Source organism: Leuciscus leuciscus (assembly GCF_965113295.1).
Source record: "Leuciscus leuciscus genome assembly, chromosome: 21".
Lineage (NCBI taxonomy): Eukaryota > Metazoa > Chordata > Actinopteri > Cypriniformes > Leuciscidae > Leuciscus > Leuciscus leuciscus.
This window is the reverse complement of record NC_138745.1, coordinates 37,370,706-37,380,705: the sequence shown is the minus strand read 5'-3', so window position 1 is coordinate 37,380,705 and position 10,000 is coordinate 37,370,706. Positions and strand designations below refer to the sequence as shown.

At 41.2% G+C, this 10,000-nt stretch overlaps 1 protein-coding gene across 9 annotated transcripts in view; it reads left to right on the top strand.

The window, feature by feature from the left end:
* Positions 1 to 1,267, top strand: part of ryr2a (ryanodine receptor 2a (cardiac)) — a 167,446-nt gene extending 166,179 nt beyond the window's left edge. For all 9 annotated transcript variants that reach the window (XM_082152374.1, XM_082152373.1, XM_082152376.1 and 6 more), the window contains 2 exons: positions 431 to 482; positions 631 to 1,267. In XM_082152374.1, coding sequence (XP_082008500.1) covers positions 431 to 482; positions 631 to 726 — 148 coding nt within the window. In that variant the 3' untranslated portion in view covers positions 727 to 1,267. The remainder of the gene's footprint in view (positions 1 to 430; positions 483 to 630) is intronic.
* Positions 1,268 to 10,000: the final 8,733 nt, after the last annotated feature.

The window sequence follows — 10,000 nt, the reverse complement described above, 5'->3', positions numbered from 1 at the left end:
TACTTAAATATATAATTACACTGTAACAGAAACCTTAACCTTATAGAAAAAAAAAAAAAAAAAAAAAAAAAAAATCCTTTCCCTTTGAAACATCACTTATCAGGCTTATGCTACTCTGAATAATACCTGAACTTCGTATTTTGAGCACTTCCTGCGTTGTTGTTGCTTTTGCCTCTTTATGATGACTCGCTGAACTTAGTCCTAATTTGTAAGTCGCTTTGGATAAGGGCGTCTGCTAAATGACTAAATGTAAATGTAAATGTAACAACGACACCTTAAAGTAAAGTGAAACCGCTCATTGTTAGTTTACGTCAGTTAATACATGAACTAATGTTAACTAATGAAGCTTATAGTAAAGTGTTACTGTAATAACTCTAATGACAGGTTGACTGATTCATTCATAACATCTGTCATGTTTGTGTCTCTGCAGATTTTTCTTCATGTATCTCATCAATAAGGATGAAACCGAGCACACAGGCCAGGTATTTCCCATGATCCTCTCCTGCATGTTCTCATGTTCTGACGCTTCTGTTCCAGACCTCAGTGACACACTCCATGTGTGATCGAGAGTTTGGGACGGAGCCGAGAACAGCTTCTGCTCTTCAACACACACTCTCGTTTGTCTTTCAGGAGTCGTACGTTTGGAAAATGTACCAGGAGCGTTGCTGGGAATTCTTTCCCGCTGGCGACTGTTTCCGGAAACAATACGAGGACCAGCTCAATTAAAACGCACACACACACACACACACACACACACGGATGGCTCTCTTCAGTGGCGGTTCTTTCGACTCGCAGTGAACATTTGAAGTTCACAGCTGAAGATCCACACTTTCCTGCCGTCCGACGCTTCTTCATTTCATTAACGAACTCAAAGACTAATTGAAGAGGAGGAGGAGGAGGATGATGGGAGGAAGAGAAGAGCGAGCGCTGCACGTTTCTTTAGACGGATCCGGTGCCTTATGCAAGATGAAGAAGAGACTCCCTCAGCAGACTCACTCTTTATATAGAACAATATCCTTCAGAACAATCTTTCATTGCATGTTTATTATGCAAGTTTAAGGAAACATTTGAAACGTAAAGATGCAAGCTGATCTATATCACAGTTTTATAGGTTTAAGAACATTTAGGGTGTCTCTGTCCCTTCACATATTATATCACAGACTTTCCTCTGTCCTTCGCCAAGAATACGTCCAATTCGCATTCGCACTACATTTAGTTTGACGCAGAAGCAATACCCGTTCAGGGAGTCCACCCTACACACTACACCCTACACACTATACACTACACACTATACACTACACACTAAACCCTACACACTATACACTACACCCTACACACTAAACCCTACACACTATACACTACACACTAAACCCTACACAATACACACTACACCCTACACACTATACACTAAACCCTACACACTATACACTACACACTAAACCCTACACAATACACACTACACATTATACACTAAACCCTAAACAATACACTCTACACACTACACCCTACACACTAAACCCTACACACTACACCCTACACACTATACACTACACACTAAACCCTACACAATACACACTACACCCTACACACTATACACTAAACCCTACACACTATACACTACACACTAAACCCTACACAATACACACTACACCCTACACACTATACACTAAACCCTACACACTATACACTACACACTAAACCCTACACAATACACACTACACATTATACACTAAACCCTAAACAATACACTCTACACACTACACCCTACACACTAAACCCTACACACTACACCCTACACACTATACACTACACACTATACACTACACCCTACACACTATACACTAAACCCTACACACTATACACTACACACTAAACCCTACACACTACACCCTACACACTATACACTACACCCTACACACTAAACCCTACACACTACACCCTACACACTAAACCCTACACACTACACGCTACACACTAAACCCTACACACTATACACTAAACCCTACACACTACACCCTACACACTATACACTACACACTATACCCTACACACTACACCCTACACACTACACCCTACACACTAAACCCTACACACTATACACTAAACCCTACACACTATACACTACACACTAAACCCTACACTCTATACCCTACACCCTACACACTACACACTATACCCTACACACTACACACTATACCCTACACACTATACCCTACACACTACACACTACACACTATACCCTACACACTATACCCTACACACTATACCCTACACACTACACCCTACACACTAAACCCTACACACTATACACTAAACCCTACACACTATACACTACACACTAAACCCTACACACTATACCCTACACACTATACCCTACACACTACACACTACACACTATACCCTACACACTACACCCTACACACTATACACTACACACTAAACCCTACACACTATACACTACACACTAAACCCTACACAATACACACTACACCCTACACACTCTACACAATACACACTACACATTATACACTAAACCCTAAACAATACACTCTACACACTATACACTAAACCCTACACAATACACACTGCACCCTACACACTACACCTTACACACTATGTCCTGCACACTACGCCCTACACCCTACACACTATGCCCTGCACACTATGTCCTGCACACTACGCCCTACACCCTACACACTATGCCCTGCACACTATGTCCTGCACACTACGCCCTACACACTACACCCTACACACTACACCCTATACCCTACACCCTACGGCGACGGAGGAGTGAACATCAGCGCTCCCCGCAGAGCTCACCTCACGCTTCACTCCTGCAGAACTGCGACTCGATCTCGTCACACACAGACTTCAGGATCGTCCTGCGTTCTGACGGACATTTTTCATCCTTCAGGAAACCACTGCACTTTCTTTCATAGCCATGACAAAGACCAGATGCTTTTCTTATTTGTTATATATGAAACAATGTGAATCATTGCAATAACAACAAATGGGCTAAAAAAAAAAAGAACCAGCCGCGCGACTATGTGAGAGAAATTTTACTCGTGTAAAGAATTTTGATAACAAAAAAAAACCTCATGTGGAAATAACCAGACTTTAGTGTACCGTGTAGAGTTGTGCGCAATATACCTGTGTGTGATCTGTAAAGGGAACATCAAAGACATGCATGATTTTGAAAAATAAAGCGATTATTTATTGATGCTCGTAGGTGAAGGTGTGCTAATCTATCTATCTATCTATCCATCTATCTATCCATCTATCTCTATCTGTCTATCCGTCTATCTCTATCTGTCTATCCATCTATCTCTATCTGTCTATCCATCTATCTATCTATCATCTATCTGTCCATCTATCTATCTATCATCTATCTATTTATCTATCTATCTATCTAGCCATCTATCTCTATCTGTCTATCTATCTATCATCTATCTGTCCATCTATCTATCTATCATCTATCTATTTATCTATCCATCTATCTATCCATCTATCTCTATCTGTCTATCTATCATCTATCTGTCCATCTATCTATCTATCATCTATCTATTTATCTATCCATCTATCATCTATATATTTATCTATCATCTATCTATCCATCTATCTATCTATCCATCTATCTCTATCTATCTATCATCTATCTATTTATCTATCCATCTATCATCTATATATTTATCTATCATCTATCTATCCATCTATCTATCTATCCATCTATCTGTCTGTCCATCTATCTATCTATCAATCATCTATCTATTTATCTATCCATCTATCTATCATCTATATATTTATCTATCATCTATCTATCCATCTATCTCTATCTGTCTATCCATCTATCTATCATCTATCTATCATCTATATATTTATCTATCCATCTATCTATCCAGCTATCTATCTATCATCTATATGTCTATTTATCCATCTATCTCTCTATCCATCTATCTGTCTATCTATCCATCCATCCATCTGTCTATCTATCTGTCCATCTATCTGTCTATCCATCTATCTGTCTGTCTATCTATCTGTCCATCTCTCTGTCTATCTGTCTATCTATCTATCCATCTATCTATCATCTATCTATCCATCCATCTATCTATCTATCTATATGTCTATCCATCTATCTGTCTATCTATCCATCTATCTCTATCTGTCTACCTATCCATCTATCTATCCATCTATCTATCCATCTATCTATATATCTATCTATTCATATATCTAAATGTCTATCCATCTATCTATCCATCTATCTGTCTTATCTATCTATTCATCTATCTAAATGTCTATCCATCTATCTATCTGTCTATCATCTATTTATCTGTCTATCTATCTCTATCTATCTATCCATCTATATATCTTTCTATCATCTATCTATCTATCTGTCTATCTATCCATCCATCTATCTATATGTCTATCTATCATCTATCTATCATCATTCTATCTATCTATATGTCTATCTATCATCTATCTGTCCATCTATCATCTATCTATCTATGTCTATCTATCATCTATCTGTCCATCTATCCATCCATCTATCTATATGTCTATCTATCTGTCCATCTATCTATCTATCTATCTATCATCTATCCATCTATCTATCATCTATATATTTATCTATCATCTATCTATCTGTCCATCTATCTATCTATCATCTATCTATTTATCTATCCATCTATCTATCTATCTATCCATCTATCATCTATATATTTATCTATCATCTATCTATTTATCTATCCATCTATCTATCCATCTATCATATATATGTCTATCTATCATCTATCTGTCCATCTATCTGTCTATCCATCTATCATCTATCTATCTGTCTATCCATCCATCTATATTTATCTATCATCTATCTATTTATCTATCCATCTATCTATCCATCTATATGTCTATCTATCATCTATCTGTCCATCTATCTATCTATCATCTATCTATTTATCTATCCATCTATCTATTCATCTATCTATCCATCTATCTATCTGTCTATCCATCTATCATCTATCCATCCATCTATCTATATGTCTATCCATCTATCTGTCTATCCATCTGTCTATCCATCTATCTGTCTCTATCTATCCATCTATTTATCCATCTATCTATCTGTCTATCTATCTATATGTCTATCCGTCTATCTATCTGTCTATCTATCTATATGTCTATCTATCTGTCTATCCATCTATCTGTCTATCCATCCATTAATCTATCCATCTATCTATCCATCTATTTGTCTATCTATCTATCCATCTATTTATCTATCTATCCATCTATCTGTCTATCTATCCATTTATCTGTCTATCTATCCATCCATCAATCTATCTATCTATCCATCTATCTGTCTATCTATCCATCTATATGTTTATCTATCTGTCTAACCATCTATCTATCAATCTTTCTGTCTATCCATCTATATCTATCCATCTATGTCTATTCATCTTTATGTCTATCTTTTTGTTTGTTTGTTTGACTAACTAACTTCTGCTAGTTAACTCATTTGTGTAGGTTTACATGTATTAGAGGCGCTGGATCTCCTTCATGGCAGAATTAAGTTTGCATATACGTTGCTCTCAGCCTTTTTTACCCAAGTTTTCACTCTCAATTCAGTGTTTTGCATGGGCTGTTGGGTAATAAACTGCTGTGAAATCTACAAAGTACATGGCGAAAGCACAACTGAAGACCACAAGACATCCACATCATCAAAGTATTTCAAAAGAGCCCCAAAAATCCTGTTTTCCATGATATGAGCCTTTTAAAATGTTGGCTTTCAAAGCATTCCTCATTGTCTCCAGTGACTGTGAATAAATATGAAAAACTCCTTGTTTATATTCTGAACTGGGAGCGAGTCCAAACAAAGAGCGGATCTGATTCGAGCGACTTTTGTAAAAGCCACTTCCAAACACAATCAGGATTCGCTGGATGTTCTGAGGGGAACAGCTCCTGCAGGATTTGTTTGAATGTCCTGTGAAGACTGTGGCCATAAATAATGTGTTTATGTTCAGAGGGATTGTAGTTTGAGTTGAGCTGAATATTGAGATGTTCTCACCTGGTGCTTCAAAGAAACATAATGGAGGAGTTTTATCTGAACGCAAAGTCCAGACGTGAAAAATGTTTTATATTCAAGATGTGGAAACTATTAATTATTCTGTCTTCCAGCTGCAGAAAATCATCATCTGTCACTCAAACTGTGAAATGAACCACAATGCAGCAGATTGTGTGTCTGTATGATTATCGTGAGCATTATCTTACGTTTCAGAAAGTCTTCAGTTGTTCCTGGAATGATTCGTGTCTGTTCTGCACCGTTAGAAGATCCAGAGGAGATGCAGGAGGAAACTTTCATAAACATCCCGAGACAGTGTGAATGTTTCAGGTGTGATTAGAGGTCAGGGATGATTTCATTCAGCTCTGTTTGTACAGTGAGATGCTTCAGAAACCATTGTTTTTCCATTTTACTTCCATAACATGTCTTGTTTCAGACTAGTGGAAAGAAAACATCCAAAACACATTTAAGTGTTTATTGTGTTGCACTTCATCTATATGCTTTTGTAGATTTGCATTTGGTAATTGTGATTAATTAACTTGTGAAGTATGGTGATATCTATTAGTTAAAGTCCCCCGGTAGTCAATAATTGTATCCCTTAAAACACATCTTTGATCACCCAAATTGCATATTTAAATGTTTTTTAATCGGAAAAAAATTATTCATGCCTTAAAAAGATCTTGAATGTAACTCGACACCCTTGCCTCATTTAGTATGCGCGGTTCTATGAATATGCAAATGAGCCCCGCCTCCACTCACTCACTCAGCTCAGAGATCCACTGGTTGACGATCACTCGTTGATCTGATTGGTTACAAGGTAGTTTGTGACGTCAGAAACACCAGCGATTTCAAAGCGTGTGTTTGAGACTGTCTTTGGTTCACTGCAGTTTTAAGGAGGAAATACTCAGCAATGCTGTCGACTTATGAACTTACACATGGTTTGTCTTAAAGCATATTAAAAACACCACATAGACACATAAACTACATTAAAAGCTGGATTTTCACCACTGGGGGACTTTAACATTTTAACATATTCACCTGTAGTGTCTAGTCTAGACAGATTAATCGTCCTAACTGTGCCTGAGATTGACCTCTGACCTTCGCTGGCCTTCATTAGCCTTTGCACTTAAAGATGATTATATTTTATATATTATATTTAACAGGTTAACCCGCCGTCTGGATGTGTTTCAGGATGATGAAGTGTTTCTCTCCATCTGAAGAGACTCCGAAGCCTCACGATTGCTCTGATTGTCCACTTTATTAAATGGATGAAAGCGAGTGTCTTTCTCCAGGTTTAGATCCGTTTGAGCTTCAGTTCGACTCCGTCAGCGTTTGAGCTTCAGTTCGACTCCGTCAGCGTTTGAGCTTCAGTTCGACTCCGTCAGCGTTTGAGCTTCAGTTCGACTCCGTCAGCGTTTGAGCTTCACTTCGACTCCTTCAGCGTTTGAGCTTCACTTCGACTCCGTCAGCGTTTGAGCTTCAGTTCGACTCCGTCAGCGTTTGAGCTTCACTTCGACTCCGTCAGCGTTTGAGCTTCAGTTCGACAGTTCGACAGTGTTTGAGCTTCACTTCGACTCCGTCAGCGTTTGAGCTTCACTTCGACTCCGTCAGCGTTTGAGCTTCAGTTCGACTCCGTCAGCGTTTGAGCTTCACTTCGACTCCGTCAGCGTTTGAGATTCAGTTTGATTCCGTCAGCGTTTGAGATTCAGTTCGACAGTTCGACAGTGTTTGAGCTTCACTTCGACTCCGTCAGCGTTTGAGCTTCAGTTTGATTCCGTCAGCGTTTGAGATTCAGTCCGTCAGCGTTTGAGCTTCAGTTCGACTCCGTCAGCGTTTGAGCTTCAGTTCGACTCCGTCAGCGTTTGAGCTTCAGTTCGACTCGTCAACGTTTGAGCTTCAGTTCGACTCCGTCAGCGTTTGAGCTTCAGTTCGACTCGTCAACGTTTGAGCTTCACTTCGACTCCTTCAGCGTTTGAGCTTCACTTCGACTCCGTCAGCGTTTGAGCTTCAGTTCGACTCCGTCAGCGTTTGAGCTTCAGTTCGACTCCGTCACCGTTTGAGCTTCAGTTCGACTCCGTCAGCGTTTGAGCTTCAGTTCGACTCGTCAGCGTTTGAGCTTCACTTCGACTCCTTCAGCGTTTGAGCTTCACTTCGACTCTGTCAGCGTTTGAGCTTCAGTTCGACTCCGTCAGCGTTTGAGCTTCACTTCGACTCCGTCAGCGTTTGAGCTTCAGTTCGACAGTTCGACAGTGTTTGAGCTTCACTTCGACTCCGTCAGCGTTTGAGCTTCACTTCGACTCCGTCAGCGTTTGAGCTTCAGTTCGACTCCGTCAGCGTTTGAGCTTCACTTCGACTCCGTCAGCGTTTGAGATTCAGTTCGACAGTTCGACAGTGTTTGAGCTTCACTTCGACTCCGTCAGCGTTTGAGCTTCAGTTTGATTCCGTCAGCGTTTGAGATTCAGTCCGTCAGCGTTTGAGCTTCAGTTCGACTCCGTCAGCGTTTGAGCTTCAGTTCGACTCCGTCAGCGTTTGAGCTTCAGTTCGACTCGTCAACGTTTGAGCTTCAGTTCGACTCCGTCAGCGTTTGAGCTTCAGTTCGACTCGTCAACGTTTGAGCTTCACTTCGACTCCTTCAGCGTTTGAGCTTCACTTCGACTCCGTCAGCGTTTGAGCTTCAGTTCGACTCCGTCAGCGTTTGAGCTTCAGTTCGACTCCGTCACCGTTTGAGCTTCAGTTCGACTCCGTCAGCGTTTGAGCTTCAGTTCGACTCGTCAGCGTTTGAGCTTCACTTCGACTCCTTCAGCGTTTGAGCTTCACTTCGACTCTGTCAGCGTTTGAGCTTCAGTTCGACTCCGTCAGCGTTTGAGCTTCACTTCGACTCCGTCAGCGTTTGAGCTTCAGTTCGACTCCGTCAGCGTTTGAGCTTCAGTTCGACTCGTCAACATTTGAGCTTCAGTCCGTCAGCGTTTGAGCTTCAGTTCGACTCCGTCAGCGTTTGAGCTTCACTTCGACTCCGTCAGCGTTTGAGCTTCAGTTCGACTCGTCAACGTTTGAGCTTCACTTCGACTCCGTCAGCGTTTGAGCTTCACTTCGACTCTGTCAGCGTTTGAGCTTCACTTCGACTCCGTCAGTGTTTGAGCTTCAGTTCGACAGTGTTTGAGCTTCACTTCGACTCCGTCAGCGTTTGAGCTTCAGTTCGACTCCGTCAGCGTTTGAGCTTCACTTCGACTCCGTCAGCGTTTGAGCTTCACTTCGACTCCGTCAGCGTTTGAGCTTCAGTTCGACTCGTCAACGCTTGAGCTTCAGTTCGACTCCGTCAGCGTTTGAGCTTCAGTTCGACAGTGTTTGAGCTTCACTTCGACTCCGTCAGCGTTTGAGCTTCACTTCGACTCCGTCAGCGTTTGAGCTTCAGTTCGACTCCGTCAGCGTTTGAGCTTCAGTTCGACTCGTCAACGTTTGAGCTTCAGTTCGACTCCGTCAGCGTTTGAGCTTCAGTTCGACTCCGTCAGCGTTTGAGCTTCAGTTCGACTCCGTCAGCGTTTGAGCTTCAGTTCGACAGTTCGACAGTGTTTGAGCTTCACTTCGACTCCGTCAGCGTTTGAACTTCAGTTCGACAGTTCGACAGTGTTTGAGCTTCACTTCGACTCCGTCAGCGTTTGAGATTCAGTCCGTCAGCGTTTGAGCTTCAGTTCGACAGTTCGACAGTGTTTGAGCTTCACTTCGACTCCGTCAGCGTTTGAGCTTCAGTTCGACAGTTCGACAGTGTTTGAGCTTCACTTCGACTCCGTCAGCGTTTGAGATTCAGTCCGTCAGCGTTTGAGCTTCAGTTCGACTCCGTCAGCGTTTGAGCTTCAGTTCGACTCCGTCAGCGTTTGAGATTCAGTTCGACTCCGTCAGCGTTTGAGCTTCAGTTCGTCAGTGTTTGAGCTTCACTTCGACTCCGTCAGCGTTTGA